Source organism: Rattus norvegicus, chromosome 8 (assembly GCF_021556685.1).
Source record: "Rattus norvegicus strain SHRSP/BbbUtx chromosome 8, alternate assembly SHRSP_T2T, whole genome shotgun sequence".
Taxonomy (NCBI): domain Eukaryota; kingdom Metazoa; phylum Chordata; class Mammalia; order Rodentia; family Muridae; genus Rattus; species Rattus norvegicus.
Window position 1 is genome coordinate 73298447 of NC_141541.1, and position 20866 is coordinate 73319312.

The window sequence follows — 20866 nt, forward strand, 5'->3', positions numbered from 1 at the left end:
CAGAGGCAGATGGCTCTCTGTGAGTTTCAGGCCAGGCTGATCTACAAATCAAGTTCTACACTAGCCAGGGCTACGTAGAGAGACTCTGTCTAGAAAAATAAAATAAAACAAACAAATAAATAAAAGTTTTAAAGATTTATTATTTTATGTATATGACCTATATATACATATATGACATATACCACAAGAGGGCGTCCGATACCAGTATAGATGGTTGTAAACCACTATGTAGGCACTGGGAATTGAACTCAGGACCTCTGAAAGAGCAGCCAATGAGTTCTCTTAACCACTGAACCATCTCTCTAGCCCTAAATAAATAATTTTTAATAATTTTTTAAATTTCATGTGCATTTGGAGTTTTGCCTGGATGTATGTCTCTGTGGGGGTATCAGATCACCTAGAAATGGAGGTACAGACAGTTGTGAGCTGAATTATGGGTACTGAGAATTGAACCCAGGTCCTCTGAAAGAGCAGTCAATGCTCTTAACCCATTAAATAATTTTTTAAAAATTTTAAACTGGTATAGACCAAAGGGTTTGTGTGTACTTTAATGTTTGGGAGTAGAGTTGGCAATGTGGTAATTACCTCTGCTTGATGTGACATCAGTGCGCACAGGCCCCGAGAAGAAGATGGTTTAGCTTTGTGAGCCTGAGACTGAGGATGACTAAGCTAAATGGAAGGTTCTGCACCCTGCCCACAGCTTTCTTGAAATGCATGCCTGCTGCTGGTCAGGTGTGTTGTTTAACCACCAATAAGTGAAGACTGAACTTGAGACCAGATATTTAGTTCTGCACATAAATACCTCCTAGGCTCCAAGGGCTACGTAAAACTCCGTGTGCCTGTATCTGAAAAAGCAGCTCGGTCTTCATTCCTTTTGTTTTAAAATGCCTGCTTATTGCTTGTCTTATCTGAGAGAGGGATAGTAATGTTGGTGGGCAGGGGCTGAGTCGTGATATTTCCTTTTTGGACTTCAAGTTGCACGGCTCCTCTGAGAACATCTTTATGGCTCTGTGGCTACCCTCAGGTCCTCTTCCTGACTACACCCCTCCAGAAATTTTTTCTTTTGAAAGTACTACTGGATTTACACTGTACGGAATGCTGTATAAGCCTCATGACCTACAACCTGGAAAGAAATACCCCACTGTGCTCTTCATATATGGTGGCCCCCAGGTGAGTACTTAAACTCATATAAATATATATGCATGTATATGTGTGTTTTTAGGTGATTTTGTTTTGTGGGTGTGAGCATTTCTTTCTGCATGCATGTCTGTGGATCATATGCCTGCAGGCTTCAGTAGGTTTGAGCTTGGGGGTCACTACTGGGAGCGTAGGGAGTCTTTCTTTGGGAAACTAGACAGCAACTCTGTCAGGGAAGGCCTTCTCTGTGGCGCCCCACGGCAGATCCAAATGAAAAGAGGCAGTCCATGGTTTCAAGGCATTTATTGTCAATGGCGGAAAGTGGATGAGTAACACCATACCCCACTTCCCAGAGTGGGCCTGAAATTAAATATCTTTTGCAGGGAGGGGTGTCTGGGAAGGAAAGTTTCATTGACTAGGTCTCCAGGCCTTTAGGTACCTCATTATAATGGAGCTCTGTCTTGAGCCTACGTGGTCACATCCTCTACCTGTGAAGGGGGTTGGAGTGTTGTTCTTACATGACTAATGGTCACAAATCTATGGAGAGCTGCAGTGACTGGCCTAGTTTCCTGGGAGTCAGGTGAAATGCCTACTGTCCCTTCAGGGTCACCAGGGTCTCAAGCCTCAATCCAGTTTCCTCAACCAGGAACCAGGGTGCCTTTCACTGTCCCACAATCCACATCCATTAGGAGGCTGTTAAAGGGGACTGTGTAGGCATGATGTGGAGAAATTGGACCCTGGTCCAGTGTTGATGGGAACATAGAGTGATGTGGCTACTACACAGATAGCATGGTGGCTCCTCAAACGCAGAATCACCTTTTCTCTTGTGCATTCATACCCAAAAGAAGTGAAACCAGATATAGGAAGAGCCATTTATATACCCATTTACACACTAACTAGGAGACGGAAGCAACCCAGGTACCTAGTAACAGATGGATGGGTAAATAAATACAATACAGTATAAACAGAAAATGAGGGCCAGTGAGATGGATCGGGGCAAAGACCCTTGTTGCCAAGACTTACAGTCTAAGTTCAGTTTCTAGGGCCCATGTAGGGGAAAGAAAGATCCGGCTTCAGGAAGTAGTCCTCTGACTGCTGCACACACCATGGCATACATACCACACAAAATATTAAACATGGGCTGGGCTTTGGTGTGCACACGCTTAGTCCCGGGTGGATCCCTGAGTTCAAGGCCACCCTGGTCTACAGAGTGAGTTCCATAACAGCCAGGACTACACAGAGAAAATCTGTCTCAAAAAACAAAAATTTAAACATGTAATGGAATGTTTTTTGTCCTTAAGCGGGGAAATGGGGCCAACAAGATGGTGCATCAGGTCAGAGTGCCTGCTGCCAAGCTGTCACCCAGAGTTCATTCCACAGCCACACGGTAGAAGTGACCACACGTACTCGGAGAGAGGATAGCTATTTTTTAGTTTTGTCTTTTTAATTAATTAGGAGGCTGGCACCTGCTACAGCACTATGAAGCATGAGAGCACTGTGCAGTCATGAAGGATAAGTGCACTTCTCCCTCTGCACAGGGCCTATAATAGGCAGACAGAGGTACAGTAGCCATTGTCAAAGACTGGAGTGGAGAATGGAGTGAGTGCTGGTGAATGGCGTGGTTGCTGCTAGGCGGGGAACGGGATCTGGATGTGAATAGTGGTTTTGGTTGTGCACTGCTGTGACTGTTTAATACCACTGAACGTGGACACATACACTAGTAAATGTGGTGTCTATTCTACCATAATCAAGTTATCACCGACTCTATTTTCATTATTTTGAGTAATTAACAAATACAACTATGGTTTTTTGCACTTAATGAAATCAACAAGTCTGTACGTTGTTTTAAAAGATGTGACTTGATGATATGTGGATTTCCTTCCCAGCATGCTCTTGGGAAACATGGATTTGGTTGAGAGGATGAGCTGGTGTTGAGTTTGCCAGGAAAGTTTTCTATGAGCTTTCAGCTGCTGTAGGGCCTCTGACACTCAGCCCCCTGGAAGACTATTCCTCTTCCTTGAGTCCTTGTGGTTTAACCCTGAAAAGATTCCTTAATGTAAAACCAGATCTTTCTGTTAGCACATGATAATCTTATAAAACGCTTGATCCTACAAGAATGTTGTGGGCCTGAGGCACTGACCCTGTTCTTTCTTAGAATGTATAGAATGGAATAGGAAGTAATTGAAATAGCCACAATGCCACAGTTCACAGAATCAGGTGAGTTTCTTTGTTACTAAGATATCCATTTCTGTAAGTCAAATGAAGGTAGTTATGGGCTGAGGTCAAATAAAGGTGAAATCTGGCTGAGAGTGTAGCTCAGTGGTAGGATGTTTATCTAAAGGCCTGGGTTTGAGACCTATCACTGAAGAAGTTTGAATGAATGAATGAATGAATGAATGAATGAATGAATGAATGAATGAACGAACGAACAAATAAACAAATAAACAAATAAATAGAAGAGATGTTATTTGTTTGGGATGGGAATCTTGCTATACATATAGCCCTGGCTAATCTTGAGTTTTTCCTGTAAACAAAGATAACCTCAAACTTGCAGTGATCTACCTGCTTCTGCCTCCTGAGTGCTGGAATTACAAGTATAAGCCAACATGCCCAGCAATACATAATATTTAACAAGTATTCATATTCTTTAAAATGTGACAGATGCTTTTATACAAATAGAAATGAGGACAGATCAGGTGGACCAGCAAGATAAGGTGCTTATTTAATAAAGGCATTTGCTGCCAAACCAGACAATCTGAGCTCGCTCTCTCCCTCTCTCCCTCTCTCCCTCCCTCTCTCTCTCTCTCTCTCTCTCTCTCTCTCTCTCTCACACACACACACACACACACACACACACACACATGCATAAATGTAAACAATCTGACTATACATGCTATATATAATATAGTTTGTGTGTCCATATAAAATGTAAAATGTTTTAAAGCAGGTGAAGCTAGATGATAGTGTTGGAGTTTGGAGAATTGTTTCTGAAGAAGACTGTTTGGGCTCCCAGTTATTCTCACATCCCTTCTTGGAGAAGCAAAAGGCCTCCAGATTTGCAAAGGCCAGCCTGTCTCTTGGGGGGCTGAGTATCTACATCAGACAGTTGAGACTGTCTTTGTAATAACAAGGAGAGAAGTGAGGTGATTTTCTAAACCACGTCTAATGTGTTCTATGCCTCTGTCTCAGTTACTCTTCTACGGCTACAACAAAGCTGTGACCAAGGCAGTTTCATGGTGGGGTCATCCCAGCAGGCAGGCAGGCAGGCAGGCAGGCACTGGAGCAGTAGCTAAGAGCTCACATCATGATCCACAGGAAAAGGCAGAGAGAAGGCTATCTGGGAATGCCATGGGCTTTTAAAATCTCAAAGTCTCCAAGTGACACCTCCTCCAACAAGGCCAGATTTCCTAATCCTTCGGAACAGTTCCACCAACTGGGGACCAAGCATTCAAATGTAAGCCTGTGGGGGCCATGCCCATTCACACCACCACAGCCTTGCAATTCGTTATCTGGTACCTCCTTCTAAAAAGACTTTTACCCATCAAGTTCCCTATTGCTGAGATTCCTTATCTCCACTTTATATTCATTAATTCCAAAAGTAGTAGTGGAGGTCCTACTCTATACACAGTGAGAAGAAATGACTTGTTAGGCCTTCTCGCATGGAGAAGGAACAGTAAGCAAGGTCCTGGAGTAAGAACCCCTTTGATACTGTTGCTGTAGGGTGGAGCTTAGCTCACCGGAGGGAGGGTAGCAATAGACTCAGATCACCCAAGGCCTACATAATCTACCCAATGTCCACATAATCTAAGGTCACAAAGGCCACAGAAGCCATTGCGGGCTAAGGCTCAGCTCAGTGGTAAAACACTGGCCTGGCGTTTGTGAGATTAGGTTCAACTCACAATACCAAAGGGCATGGGATGAGGATGAGTGATAGGGTGGCTTTTATCTATCCATCCATCCATCCATCCATCAGTCGTGAAGGATAGCGGGAGTAGGAAGGAGCTAAGTAACAGTCACATCTCACATTTTGAAACTATCACTGTTCCTGCCTGAAGAGACCAACTGTGGAGCTTGAGACTAGAAGCAGGAAGGGCAGTTTGGTACCTGGTGCAGTGTGCTTAGACACAGCACAGACAGCAGGGTAGGCCTTTGCTCCCTTCCCTTCTTTCACACCGCTTAACCACACTCAGTTCTTCCCACCATTTTAATAGAAAAACTAGCAAATCAAACATCACAAAAAATAAAATCTTTAACAGGCGGGTGTGGTAGTTCATACCTTTGATCAGATAGATCTCCAGCCTGGTCTACATATTAAGACCCTGTCTCAAAAGAAAGGTAAGAAAGGTAAGAAAACCTTTGAACTAGGAAGCAGGTTGAAGAGTTTGCCGCACATGCAAGTCTGACAGTCTCAGATTTCCAGAGCCATGAGTCCCAAAATTATCCCCTCCCCCATATACATTCTCGTGGATAATTAGTGTACACACGCAGACCCCACAGTAGTAATAATACAGTTTTGCAGGGGTTGGGGATTTAGTTCAGTGGTAGAGCGCTTGTCTAGCAAGTGCAAGGCCCTGGGTTCGGTCCCCAGCTCCGAAAAAAAAAAATACAGTTTTGCTTGTTTGTTTGTTTGTTTGTTTTTGAGACAGGGTTTCTCTGTGTAGCCCTGATGTCCTGGAACTCACGCTGTAGACCAGACTGGCCTTGAATTGCAGAGATCCACCTGCCTCTGCTTCCCCAAGTGCTGGGATTTAAGGCATGTGTCACCACTACCAGCTCCTCTTTTTAATTGTTATTAATAACCTCAAGTCCAGTTAGTGCCGCTTATGTGTTAATAACTGAGTTTTAAAAATTAAATACTTGGGCTGGAGAGATGGCTCAGTGGTTAAGAGCACTGACTGCTCTTCCAGAGGTCCTAAGTTCAATTCCCAGCAACCACATGGTGGCTCACAACCATCTGTAATAAGATCTGATGCCCTCTTCTGGTGTGTCTGAAGACAGCTACAGTGTACTCATATACATAAATAAATCTTTTAAAAAAATTAAATACTTAAACGGGCATTTCACAACACACAGATACATGGTAGCAATTGTGCGTAGGAGAGAATGCACAAACTCCTCAGTTACCAGGGAGCCCCAGGTCAATGCCTTTGTGTGAGCGAGCTTCCCTCACACAATATAGTAGGCAAGGCCGTGGTACAGCTGCTTTAGTAAAGGATTCTCCCTAATGTGTTTTTTTGTTTTGTTTTGTTTTGTTTTGTTTTTTCTTGTTTTTTCGGAGCTGGGGACCGAAACCCAGGGCCTTGCGCTTGCTAGGCAAGTGCTCTACCACTGAGCTAAATCCCCAACCCCCCTAATGTGTTTTTAAACTGATATAATAATTGTATATGTTTATGAGATACCCTGTGGTTTAGGGGCTTTTTTAGGTTTTAAGATGAGGACTTACTTTATCTCCCAGGCTAGCCAGAATTCCAGGCTTTTGTGGTCTTCCCAATTCAGCCTCCTCAGTAACTCAAACTACAGATCTTGGTGCCACCACCCTCCCCAGCCTCTCTCATTATTTTGTGTTTCTGTGCATGTATACACAGTAGGGGTGGTGCTGTGCCACAGTGTGCATGTAGAGGCCAGAGAACAACTTTGTGCAGTTTTCTCTGGATTCCAGAAATCAAACTCAGGTCACCTGACTTTCGCAGCAGGCTTTTCCCCCACCAAACCATCTCTCCATCCCCCTTTTTTCTTTATGTGAGATAGTGTCTCAATGTGTAGCCGTGGCTGGCCTGGAGCTCATTTTATAGGCCAGGATGGCCTCAAATTCACAGAGATCCACCTGCCTGTGCCTCCCAAGAGCTAGGGTTGAGGGCGTGAGCCGGCACACCTGACTCTCATTTTCATCAGAGCCTCTTCAATGTCTCTTCAATGTCCATCTTAGAGCTCAGCACCCGCTCAGCACCCTCATTAATGGATGCTGATCTTTTTTTTTTCTTTTTCTTTTTTTTTTTTTTCAGAGCTGGAGACTGAACCCAGGGCCTTGCGCTTGCTAGGCAAGCGCTCTATCACTGAGCTAAATCCCCAACCCACTCAGCACCCTCATTACACGTCGCTCCTGTTGCTTTACAGCCCAGAGACTTCCTGGGAAATGTCACTAGCTATTTAATCATTGGTCAGGCACCATAGAGTATATGCTTATACAGACCTAGCTGGCACACTTCATGTGACTTCTTCTTGCAGTAGTGACATACAAGCATGCAGTGTGCACAGCTGCTGCAGTGGAACCACATTGTCCTAATAACACGAATCTTTGTGTGGACGGCACTGGGCATGAACCCAGGACTTTCTGCATACTAATTATTTAGTCCATGACTGGGCTGCCCAAACTTTCAACTCTTGTCATTATCATGAGCAGGAGGACACTCAAGCCTGGTGGTGTACACCTGTAATCTTAGCTTTGGGGGAAATGGAGGCAGAAGCAGGAAGATTGCAGTTCAAAACCCGACTCACCTATTGAATGAGTTCACGTCCAGCCCTGACAACTTAGACTCTAAAAAAAAAGGGGGACCTGAGGGTTGGATGGTGGTGGTGGACTGTGCTCTGGATGCTAGCACTCAGGGGCCAGAGACAGGCAGATCCATATGAATTTAAGGAAAGCCTGGGCTACACAGGGATAATCTGTCTCAAAAAAATTAACACCACCACCAAAAAAGGCCCTGAGGCTGTGGCTCAGTGGTAAGTTTTGCCTAGAGTGTGGAGGGCCCTCGGATCAGTCCCAACTACCAGACACACAGCAATAACCTGGTCATCTGTTACCAGCCATCTTTCAGTGTGTGCTCATAACACTGGCAGTGCAGTAGCTTGTTTACGATAACACTGCCCCAAACACAGGAGTAATGCCCATGCCATGCCAGCTATGCTGTCATTAGACATTTTCAGCTCCGTTGTGATCCCAGGGGACCACCATCTCTTGCATACCCTGAATTAACTGAAACATGAGCATGCGGGGCGGGGCTCCATTTCCAGTACAGCACCAGACACAGTCACACTCTCTCACTTTGAAGGGTAGTCTCTAGGGTAATAAAGAGATTTAAAACTCATGATACTTTTACACTAATTTGTCTAACAGGAAAAAGATAACTGGACTGATGACAGAGTTCATTAAATGCTACATCTCCTCACTGTCACTCAGCAACAACTCCAGAAGAGTCAAGTGGGCGAGAAGATGTTCTTAATTGTCCTCGTCACTGTTACTTGAATGACATACTCTGGTGTAGATAATTCGGCAACTTTCTCTGTGGGTGCATTAACTTACCTTACTTAAATCCTAATTATCTGATCAAGAGTGAAGTCTGCAGTTGTTTGGTATTTGCTGGGAAGCTTTAAGAGTGACTAAGTGTGAGCAACACAAACATATCAAGACTTGAGTAAATTTAAAAACGGATCCCTTCACACTTATATTTCAAAGGGAAGGTAATAGTAAGTAAACTCAGCTTCCTGGTGCTCGCCGTGTCTCCCCGTCTCCTGCTCTGTATGCTGTCACGTAACTTCACTGACGATGTGCTTCTCTTCCAGGTGCAGCTGGTGAACAATCGGTTTAAAGGAGTCAAGTATTTCCGCCTGAACACCCTGGCCTCCCTGGGTTACGTGGTTGTGGTGATAGACAACAGGGGATCGTGTCACCGGGGGCTTAAATTTGAAGGCGCCTTTAAATATAAAATGGTGTGTGAGCACAGAGCACTTTCTTTTCGAATGTTTTCATTTTCTTTGAGTTGGGGGAGGACCTGAGTGACGGAGTGAGGGAGTACATGCTAGAATTGAGCAGTGGGAAGAAAGGCACAGTTGGCTTTACATTATATCCACTCCTGGATACCTGTATGTGACCCCCAGGAGCTGAGGTGGAACCACTTCTGCCTAAAGACCCCCTTCCAGGTTGTACCTGCACCTCCCCGCAAAGCAGCCCCATTTAGCGTGCAGAGTCCCATATATGACTAAGGAATAATTGAGATTTGTTCTGTCCTCTGTGAAGAGGGAAACCAACTGGTTAGTTCCTTCCTTGTGACAAGCCTCTTTCTCTCTGCAGGAAGCTTTAAATGCTACCTTTTAGAGATGCCCCAGGTCCTTTCTGCTGCTTTGGGAAATGATGACAGGCCGATGTTCCTTTTGCACATAAGGCAGTCCCTGTGGTTGCCAGTGTGTTGGACATGCTGAGTAAGACATGGGACGCTCTCCCACAGACAGTTCTTTGACCTTATGTTGTATTCTCATGTAAGTTTTTGGTTGTTTTCCTTTTTGGTTTTGGCTCAGTGAAGTGAGACTGTGTGCACTGGCAGGCCAAGTGATACCCTGGGTGGTACTAGCAGGAATTACGCTGTCCAGAGCTTTGTTAGAGGCAATATGCTGGAAAAGAGAAAGTTAGGACCTCAGGGGTAATGCCCTCTGTTTTGTTGTACTTAAGTGCTAAAAGGAGGGCTGGAGAGATGGCTCAGTGGTTAAGAACAGTCTGTTCTTCCAGAGGTCCTGAGTTCAATTCCAAGCAACCACATGGTGGCTCACAACCATCTGTAATGGAATCCGATGCCCTCTTCTGGTGTGTCTGAAGAAGCTACAGTGTACTCACATCAATAAAATAAATAAATAATAAAGTGCTAAAAGGAGAGGTAAAATTAATCTCTTAAAGGGGCTGAATTTTTGTCTTTGGATAGAGGAAGGCTTGTTACAAGGAAGTTGCTGGCCTCTCAGCAGACAACAGAACAAATGGAGTGGGAGACACAATGTAGCTAGGGACAGTGGGCAGTGACAGGGAAGGCCCTGGTGGGGTGACTAAACCCCGCCAGCCAGCAGAGTAGCAGGTCCTTACCTAGAGATGCATTTTTATCTTTACGTTTCCTGAGGTAAAAATAGAATATCATTTATTAATAAACTCTAATCTGAAAAAAGAAACTGTCCAGGAATTTTTAGTAAAAATATGAGGCAGCTTTAAAAAGAATTCTCTAAGACTAGTGCATATCAGAGCCAGTGAGCTTTCTCCCTTTTTGACAGGGCCAAATAGAAATTGATGATCAGGTGGAAGGACTCCAGTACCTAGCCTCTCAGTATGACTTCATCGACTTGGATCGTGTGGGCATCCATGGCTGGTCCTATGGTGGCTACCTCTCCCTGATGGCACTAATGCAGAGGTCGGATATCTTCCGGGTATGTGGCTGCTGTATTTTGGGCTTTGTTTCTTTGTTTTCTTGATTTGGGAGTTTTGTTTTTAGACAGAGTTTCTCTGTGTAGCCCTGGCTGTCCTGAAGCTCGATCTGTAGATCAGGCTGGTCTTGAACTCAGAGATTTCCCTGCTTCTGCCTCCCAAGTTCTGGGATTAACATTATGTGTCACCACCACCTCGCTCTCTATTTGTTTTTATAATTAGACAGAATTCTCTGTTAATCGAAGACACCTGAAAATGGTAATTTTTTGAAGGTTTATGGTTGCCAATATTGTAGAATGTTTTGTTTACGTGTCTTACAGCGTGGGAATGAATCTTTTGTGTTAGCATAGCCTTCTAAACACTTGTCAGCTGAGGCACCAGTTTATAACTTCTTATATATGCCAACGATTGAAAGCCATGATTAGTAAACATGTGCAAAGTATATCTTCGTCCCACGCCCTGGTATATCCTCAACAGCCAGCAGTGCTTAACACAGCAAGTTCTTAGTAGAATCCTTAGAACTTAATACTGTAAAGGTTACATGGAGATGACAGTTACTAAGAAAATAGCAGTGAGTGGCTCGATGAGCTGTCCCCTCAAGGAAACCCGAGGGCAAGCCTAACAACCTGCGTTTGATCCCTGGGACTAAGTGGTGGGAGGAGAGAGCCAACTCCAGAAAGTTGTCTTCTGACCGCTGCAGCCATGCTGTCTAATGAGTCCACCCATGCAAACACACACACACACACACACACACACACACACACACACACACACACGCCCGTATAAAAGCATAATGTTTTTAATGTTAAAAAAACAAAGGCAGGGTGTGGTGAGATAGCCTGGCAGGTAAAGTACCTGCCGCCAAACCTGGCAGTGAGTGCAGTGCCCACACACAGTGGAGGAGCAAACTGAGCTTTGTGGGCTCGACTTCGCACAGACAGATGGTGAGATAGTTAGTGTAAACAAAATAGCAAGAATGTGAATTAAGAGCAGTAGTCTTTATGTCAGTAATACAGTTCCACTTTGCAATGAGCAGTTTTTCTATTTTTTGTTTTGGAGTTTGTTTTAAGACAAGCTGGCCTCTAATTTGTTGTATGGCTGAAGATAATCTGAGGGCTGCCTGCACTTCTGAGGGTTGGGATTGTAGGCATGCAGCACTCTGTCCTGTTTTGGGGAAGTAATAATTAGGAACAAAATAGCCAGGCACAGTGGTGTGCACCTCTAATCCTGGGACCTGCAACAGACAAAGAAACAGAAGAGTTGCCAGCTTGAGGCCAGCCTGGACTACCTAATGAAAACGAATGTAAAACAAAGGAAGTTAATTAAAATATCTAAATATAAAACTACATAGAAGCTTTAAAATGAAGTGTTTTACTCACATATACCCCAATCGTTTTAAATTCTGTGTTGCTTAAGGGGAAAAAGTTAAAAAGGAACAGAAGTGGGAAACAGCGGGTGCTTTCTGTGGAGGAGGTTGGCAGTTATACCTGTTCCCAGTGCGGGATAGGTTCTCAATGATGTCTCCTTCAGGATCTGCTTTGGATAAAGGAACTCCTGGTTTGTATTTCAGCTGTCCCAGTTTCAGGGCATGGTGCAGGGTGTGCCTCTGGGACATGAAGCTTACTGACTCACAGAGTATCAGATTTGTGGCCTTGGCACCCGACTTCCGGCTTCTGCCTGTCCTGAGATGTGTGCCCAGTAGTGGGACTGAAGCATTGCAAGGATAATTTTAGCTCATACATTTGCAATTGTAAGTTAGCCTTGCTAGCCCTCTTTTCTGGGACATAGCTGACTGTCCATGTTCTCATGTGTAGGTTGCTATTGCCGGGGCCCCAGTCACTCTGTGGATCTTCTATGATACGGGATACACGGAGCGCTATATGGGTCACCCTGACCAGAATGAACAGGGCTATTACTTAGGATCTGTGGCCATGCAAGCGGAGAAGTTCCCCTCAGAGTAAGTTCATGCTTTACAATTAAGACTGTCAATTTTAAGTGATGTTTTAAAAACTAAAGATAATGATATAAACTAAATACTGAAAATTAAAATGAATGTTTTATAAATACTAAAAAAAATTTTTCTTCCTCAGTACCAGGGATTGAGCCCAAACCATTGCATAGACAAGTGTTTTACCACCGGCTGCTAAACTACTAGTCACACTCAGAGCTGAATTAAGTTAGTTCAGATACCATAGTTGGAGAATTTTTTTAAATATAATTATGCAGGGGTTGGGGATTTAGCTCAGTGGTAGAGCGCTTGCCTAGGAAGCGCAAGGCCCTGGGTTCCGTCCCCAGCTCCGAAAAAAAGAACCAAAAAAAAAAAATATATATATATATATATATATAATTATGCTTATTTTTATCTTTATAAGTTATATTGAAGCAGATGCTTACACTGAAAGAAGTTAAGTCCGTAAGTGTATCGGAATGGAAGGGAGTCCATGTCAGCTCAGTGTCTTCACAAACGTGTTCTAGAACACATAACGAGTGTGATCAGACGCTGGCCATGCTTTTCTCTCTATTCACTACATATGGCTTAGTACTGAAAATAGCCAGTCCTCACCCTAATGGTACAGCATTGTCAGTAGTCTAAAGGACTTGGAGGTCAGCCATCACGCCATGCTTCTGTCTTGCCTAATCCTCTAACATTTTTATTCCTCTAGACCAAACCGCTTACTCCTCTTACACGGGTTCTTGGATGAGAATGTTCACTTTGCACACACCAGTATATTGCTGAGCTTTTTAGTGAGGGCTGGAAAGCCGTATGACTTACAGGTGGGTTGTTCTGCACTTTCAAATCTAATATGGTGGTCAATAGTGAAAGAGTGGTCTGAAATCTAACGAAGTGAGGAACAAGGGTGAGTCTCCAGCTGTGTCTGCACTCTGCCTGAGAACACTAAGGAAATAAGCATAGCTAAGAGTCTTTAGCTGATAAAAATTATCAGCTATAAAAACTATCAACTGAAGGCATATTCAGCGATGTGGCTTATGTATCTGTGTCCATTCAGCCTGTAGACCAATGGTGGCCAAACATTCATGATCTTAACTTTGCTTCCAGTCTCCCTTTCAGTGAGTGGAGAGACATTTTATGATTTCGTTTTAATAAGAGGGTTTTAAAGACTTGATTGCAGGGCTGAAGTGGTGACTTACTGACACTCACAGCTGCCCTTAACTCCAGCTCCACCCTCTAGTGGTCTCCATGAAATCTTACATATGGTTGGTGCAGATGCATATACTGACACACACGCACATAAAAGATAAAGGAATCTTTGTCTAAAGACCTGCTTAGAAAACCTTTCAGTCTTGATTTCATTCACATCGTCATACAAATAGAAACTAATGGGTTACCCTCTTTCACTGAACCTTTTGCTAAGTAAGTAAAGAGTTTGGAGAAGGTTTTAAGAGGAATTGCTTTTAGCCAAGTGGAGTGTTGCAAACTTGTAATCCCAGCTCCTTGGAGGTAGACAGGAGGATCAGGAACACAGTGCTACATAGCAAGGTGAAGGCTAGGCTACAAGAGATGCATCCCCCAAAACCACACCCCTATAATCCTGGGGCCTGATACAGGCTGCCAGCTGGAGGCCAGCTTGGGCTACATAATGGGACAGTTTTTAGTCATGGCCTCATCATATACTGCTGACTCAGCCTACATGTGCCACTGTGCTCGATGTGAAAGACTGACAGACATAAAGACATAACCCACACAGACAAGGCTTTGGTGTGTGTAAAGGACTTCTGAGAGCAAAAGGCTTGAAAACTGCCACTATAGACAAGTGTCTCACAGTGTAACCTGGCAGAAATGTCATCTAAAATATCAAAAGAAAAGAAAAGTATTTTTCATGAACACATAATCTTAAAGAACAAGAAAGACCAGTGTTGCACGCACGCACGCACGCACGCACGCACGCACGCACGCACGCACGCACGTGTCATGTGGAGGAATAAGTGGAATGAGCCCACCCGTGGACTAGCTTCTGTGCAGAGCTAAAGCCACAGTTATAAAATTGTCATTCTGTCACATGAAAATCCATTTGAGTTGAAGACCTGGCTCAGGGTTTAGAAACAGGGAAGCTCTCAGTGAGTTGCAGAGAACCTGCGTTCAATTCTCGGCATCAACATGATGGCTCACAGCCACCTGTAAGGTACACACATGGTACATACACACAGACAAAATGTTCATAGACATTAAAAAAATAAAAAAATAAGATTTCTTTTTATTTAATTTATATGAGTCCACTGTAGCTGTCCTCAGACACATCAGAAGAGGGCATTGGATTCCATTACAGATGGCTGTGCGTCACCATGTGGTTGCTGGGAATTGAACTCAGGACCTCTGCAAGAGCAGTCAGTGCTCTTAGCCAGAGTGCTCCAGCCCCCGTGAAAAAAAATTCAATCCATTGGTATTCAACCTTGAAAATCAAATGAATCTTTTTTGATCTTATGTTGATACCTGAAAATTCCGCTTTAGTACTTCTCGGATATTGAGTCTTTATATCACATTTTTGTTTTTATTGTTTTTGTAGGGCATTGGTTATTTGGATGAGTGGGGGGTTTTGTGTCCTTGTTTTTGTTTTTGTGACAGGGTCTCACCCTGTAGCTCTGGCTGGCCTGGAGCTCATAATGTAGACTTGGTTGGCCTTGAACTCACTGAGATCCTCCTGCTTCTACTTCCTAAGTGCTGGGATTGTAGGCCCATACCCCATGCCCACATTTTTATAGTCCCACCCTACAACAGCATCAACTGAGGTGGAGTAAGCTGCTGGTTAAAGCACCAGGCAGCATAAGGATAAAAGAGACGTCTACCTTGGGTTCTAGTATATAAAATTCTGACTTTTAATACCACTTAAGTGAAAATGGCCTGTTTATTTTTACTATGTTTGTGTGATAGAGACTACTGTAGCTCCCGGGATAATACAGTACCTCACCTCAGACCATGTTTGCACATCAGCACTTGAACTCGTTCATTTTACATTGTTGGAGCAGCACAGTAAATCCAGTGAGCAAAGCACATTCAAGATAGTTGTCTACAAATTTGTTTAAGTAGCTTTTTGTGTTGTTTGTTTTGTTTCTTCAGCAAGATTTCACTGTGTAGATCAGGTTAGCCTTAAACTCATGGTCTTCCTGCCTCTACCTCCCATGTGCTGGGTTGAAGATAGTTTAGACCTTGTTTTTTTTTTTTGTTTTTTGTTTTTTTTTTCCCCCGGGGCTGGGGACCGAACCCAGGACCTTGCGCTTCCTAGGTAAGCACTCTACCACTGAGCCAAATCCCCAACCTAGTTTAGACCTTGTATAGCCTTTGATATGGTTTCCAAGGAGTCTTGGAAGCCTACAGACTACTAAGGCAATGAACCTCTAAAGAACCCTTCTGGTCAGGCTGGAGAGATGGCTCAGTGGTTAAGAGCACTGACTGCTCTTCCAAAGGTCCTGAGTTCAATTCCCAGCAACCACATGGTGGCTCACAACCATCTGTAATGAGATCTGATGAAGACAGCGACAGTGTACTCACATACATGAAATAAATCCTTCTGAAAATATCCTTCTGAAGTCTTATGGGTAGGTGTGTAAAAAATCATAAGAACCCTGGGATAATATGTTTTGTTTTTAAGATCTATTTATTTATTTAATGTGTATAAGTGCTCTATCTGCATGTACACCTGCATGCCCGAGAGGGCATCAGATCCCATTACAGATGGTTGTGAACCATCATGTGGTTAGTGGGAATTGAACTTAGGACCTCTGGAAGAGCAGGCAGTTCTTAAGCACTGAGCCATCTCTCCAGCCTCAGGATAATATGCATTATTGTGATACCACAGAGAGGCATTGTTCCATATTGATAATCCAGTTAGAAACCTCTGGAAAACATCTTAGCACATGGCAGCCAGAGGCAGGAAGAGTCTGGAGTTTGAGGCTATCCTTAACTTGGACTACATGAGACCCAGCCCCAAAAGAAAATGTGTAAGTAACTGTGTTGGGAAGTCTTGGAAGAGTGGCATCACTAAACTTCCTCCTCTTGCCTCTGCTCTTTGTGTGAAGATCTACCCTCAGGAGAGGCACAGCATCCGGGTTCCCGAGTCTGGAGAGCACTATGAACTGCACCTGCTGCACTACCTTCAGGAGAACCTTGGATCGCGCATCGCTGCTCTGAAAGTGATGTAACTCTGACTCGTGTAGAACCTGCGTACACCGTCTAACCACACAAGGAGGGTTAGCCAATAGAGAAGCCAGAGTTGACGATCCCACTTTTATACCCGCCACATAAGATCTACTTCTGAAAGTAAATTTGGTGCCATGCAGAAATCTGCAGCTCATGGATAGTAATCTAACACCTTAACCATGCACAGAGAACTGAGTGACGTGTTCCCAAGACAGTGCAGTGCCTGAGGGTACGGAACGCAGCACCAGCGCCACACACAGACCAGCCTGCGTCCACTTTAGCAGTGTCAGCCTTGGGACTTAACTAGTGGATTTGACAGTGTACCCTGAGTTTGTTCAAATATGATGATAGTAGTGATTGATTTGGTTCAGTTCCAGGATCTCTGACTAGTTATGGATTTGATAGCACTTACGTCTGATTGAATAGCTTATGCTTCCTCACTTGGGTTGTATCCAGCATGTCATGAACTAAATACTACTAAGCTTATGACTTTCCTAGTCATTAATAATTTTTCAAGGATAACTTAGTGGCCTCCTGAAGATACTTACTTAGGCTCTGACCAATTTTTTTTAACCAATTTAAACAGCATCTAGTATAAGTAAATGTCCTTTTTCTTTGATGATGTGGGGTTTTCTTTCACATAAGGCGAGTAACTATGCAGCATGAGTTTAATCACAAGTCTCAAGATATTGACAATTAGAGGCAAAAATTTTTTAATCAGATTATTTGAAAGCTTGAAAATTAGCAGGCAAGTTTTTTCTCCTTTTAGGAACAGAACATGTACACATTTACTTGTATTCTGAAAATATAATGGTGCCGTTTCCATTTGGCCTTTCCTTAATTAATGTGTTCCCGAGTTCCCAGGAGGTGAAAGGATTACAGTGGGAAGGGGGAGGCCTGGTGCAGGGAATGACCAGGAGAGACCAGGTCGCAAGGCTCTGCTTAAGAACTGAGCAGAAATAGTTGGCCAGGAACACTGGTGAGAGAGACCAGAGTAAATGTCAGTGTAGCTGGGGACCAGAGCTAGGATGCCACGCTTTGCCACCACAGCTACAGGGCCAGCATTCGGAGCGGTTACTTTTACAATTCCAGCTTTTTGTTATTTTTCCTTTTAACTTTAAAAAACTTACAAATCTAAACTTTACCTTTTTTTTTTATTTGAATGTAATTTAGATATCACTAGCTTAAAATAAAAAGGTTTCCAGACTACTTCTTTGCCATAGATAATCCCTGACAAACCATGGCACTCTGTGTTGGAAGCCTATCAACAGTTGTGTTACTCAGCCATAACCTTCTCCTGCTTCAGCCTTCCTGCTTGACTCTGAAGGGGTGCATGAACTTTCAAATGCAGCTGGCATCTGCACTATGGCCTTCCAGTATTAGATGGGTCCCACTGCAGCCAGACACCTGTGGGTTTGACCCTCATTAATCACAAACCCCAGTGTTTGGACAGTTACCATAACTTAAAAATCACTCTAAGAAAAACCGCTGTGTTTCTTTCTCACTGCCACATCAGGTCCCTTTTCAAGAAAGCACAGTGAAGACAGGGACTGCCAGAGTAGAGATGGGTGACCATGGGGTTCTGTCCTGGGAAGGGAGGGCTGGGTTTTGCTGGCTGTGTATTTATACTGTATGATAGATCCCACACTTTTATTGTCTATCTATTTTGACTTTAATGCTTATGACATTTTCTCGTGCCAAAATTTGTTTATATTTTTCAAGTTAAATTAAACTGATTTGGGTAACTTTCCTTCCCCTACAAAGTATTTCCCCCCTGACTTACGTCTATTTTGGCTGTTGAGAGTGGCATTTGCAGGACTAACTAACCTCCAAGAGCTGCTCCTTACATTCGAGGTAGGCATGACATGAAGTAGCTCCCAGCCACCCACTTGAAATCTCTCACCCTTACATTTGCTTTGTACTGAGACATCTCTTATTTTAAGTAGACAAAACATAGAAAACCTCGATTGTCCCAGATTCTTTCTGCCTTCTCTCTGGCTGTCACAGGCGTGCATCTACAACTGTCCTTTAAATGCCCTCCTACTTCTCCAAGAGGGTAAGTGCTTGACTGACTTACAGAAAGAAAGGTGACTTGACCAGGTTTGCTTGTCAACATCAGTGACAAAGGCATCAGTCAGTTGGAGCAATCAGAAACCGCATTTGTCCTCTGTCTGGAGGTCAGTGAAAAGAGGCACAAGTCCCTGAAAGTACAAGTTTAGTGGAAGCCAGGACACACTCATTAAGGACCAAAGTGTGGGGTTTTCACAGGCTCGATAGCAAGAGCTACTGTACGTCCAGAACAGCAGGACTCTTAAGTTCATCCAGGACCAGTCTTGAAGCTGCTCTCAGAGGAATGAGCTCATCAGTTTGGGAGGAGACCCAGAGTGCATATTTCCAGCACAGTGAGCTCCCTGGGCACTTCTCGTCAGGTCTGCAGTCTGCTTTAGTAAACTGTAAGTGTGCAGTTGCAGCCTTACATGGTGACCTACACGGTGGCTGACAGCAGTCAGGGAAAGGCCTCAGCCGTGATGCCTGTTGACCTCTTGCAGAAGCAGAGCAAAGCACTCTTCATGCCCTTAGTCTGAAAATGTATTTGGTCAAGATGACTTTTCCCATTCCTGGCCCCTCTAAAGCCTCACACAGAAAGACAAAGCCACGCTGCACGCTTGTTCCCTTTAAAATCATGAGCCACAGGTATGCGTGCATGGAGGTTCTTCCTGCCTTTACAGTTCTCTCTGCTGGTGGGAGGAGTCCAGTCTTTAACATAACCCAGTGCCCTGCTAGGGGGAAAAAGCCTGTGTTCTAGAGAGAAAGAAACATGCCCAATATCCACAGTTAGTACTCAGAACCAGGGTCCAACTTTGGCCTGCCTCATGGTGGCTATGTGATATTTAAGAAAGGTAGGGTTTTTAAAGAAGTATTTATTAATATATTCCTATATAACATTTTAAAGGAAGCCACATAAAAATAGTTAATTTTTTCCTTCTAAGTAAATGCTAAGCATGCTTATTAACGAAGCAGTACCGATGAGTATGTGGCATTCTGAAGCTAATTGAAATCATTCTATTAAATGTCTTCCTTGGTGTCATGGGAGATAGGGACACAGAATGTTTGCATAAGCCCAGGAACCCATCTTCCATGATGTGAGACAAGAGCCTCAGCCAGGTCTACACTCTGCATGTGAGAGCATCCTCTCCTAGCACGTGGAAGGAACTGGAAACATCCCGACTGTGGCCTTCCCAGCCCCACCCCTCCTCTCCTACCTGCCCTCCCTGCTGTTCCAGAAGCCCCTTGCAGACACAGAAGCTGTGTTTGTGTGTTTGGTTTTAAGTAACCCTAATACAGATTTATGCTGTTTTCAGCAAACTGGGATTTGGGGCTGGTGGGGTCTTTAAGTTTAGCACATAAAGTGCCTGCTGTTTCAGCACCGACCTGAGCATAATCTGCATGTCTGTCTCCAGTGAGCGTACGGGTCTCCTCCTTTTCAGCCCCACGGCTTTTAATTGTGTGGTGTGAAGCATTAGTTTTGCTGCGTTTTATTACAGGTTCTTGGTTGCAATAAAGATGCTGCTGAAATCAACTGGCTTCAGTGTTCCTTACCCCTGCTCCTCCTCCCCTCCCCATCTGTACAGCCTCGCTTTGATGACTCAGTGGTGGGGTGACTGATACCCAGGGTCATGTGCTTGCAATGAAGGGAGATGTCGGGATTGGGGTTCAGGATCCTGTGGGAGCTCCAATACAAACGCTGAGTGGGACGTGTGCAGAGTGCTGTTCAGTACCTGCCGGAGGTTCCCCGAAGCCTCAGCCTGGATGCCAGGGCAGAGCGCACCTGGAGCCAGGGACTGACATATACTTCCTGAACTGCTGGGGGCTCCCGACTTATATCACTGACAATTGATAGGAGTCCGACAAGTGGGAATCACTTGCTAGATAGTTACTGCCAGTTACTGACTGCTCTTCTAGAGGTCCTGAGTTCAAATCCCAGCAACCACATGTTGGCTCGCTACCATCTGTAATGGGATCTACTGCCCTCTTCTGATGTGTCTGAAGAGAATGACAGTGTACTTACATTCATAAAAAAATAAATTATTTTTAAAAAGGTAATATGGGATGGGAGAGAGATGGCTCTGAAATTAAGAGCACGTCTACACTTCCAGAGGACCTGGGGTTATGCAAAACATACACATGGAGCACATTATGCCTAGTGCATAGTAAAGTGTAAGTGGTGTGGTGGTGCAGGCCTTTAACCCTAGCACTTGGGAGGCAGCGCTAGGAACATCTCTGAGGTTAAGGCCAACCTGGCCTACAGAAGGAATTCCAGGACAGCCAGGGCTACACGGAGAAACCCTGTCTCAAAACAACCCCACAAACAAAACCAAAGTGTCCTGAAAAAAGGA

General features: G+C 44.1%; 1 protein-coding gene across 7 annotated transcripts in view; it reads left to right on the top strand.

Annotated features, from left to right (window-relative positions):
- The window catches only part of Dpp8 (dipeptidylpeptidase 8), a 55250-nt gene extending 35201 nt beyond the window's left edge, over positions 1–20049 (top strand). For 4 of the 7 annotated variants that reach the window (XM_087562087.1, NM_001394091.1, NM_001394092.1 and 1 more), the window contains 6 exon segments: positions 1025–1170; positions 8698–8844; positions 10165–10317; positions 12130–12272; positions 12979–13090; positions 16349–20049. In XM_087562087.1, coding sequence (XP_087418213.1) covers positions 1025–1170; positions 8698–8844; positions 10165–10317; positions 12130–12272; positions 12979–13090; positions 16349–16471 — 824 coding nt within the window. In that variant the 3' untranslated portion in view covers positions 16472–20049. 7 annotated transcript variants of the gene reach the window in all.
- Positions 20050–20866: the final 817 nt, after the last annotated feature.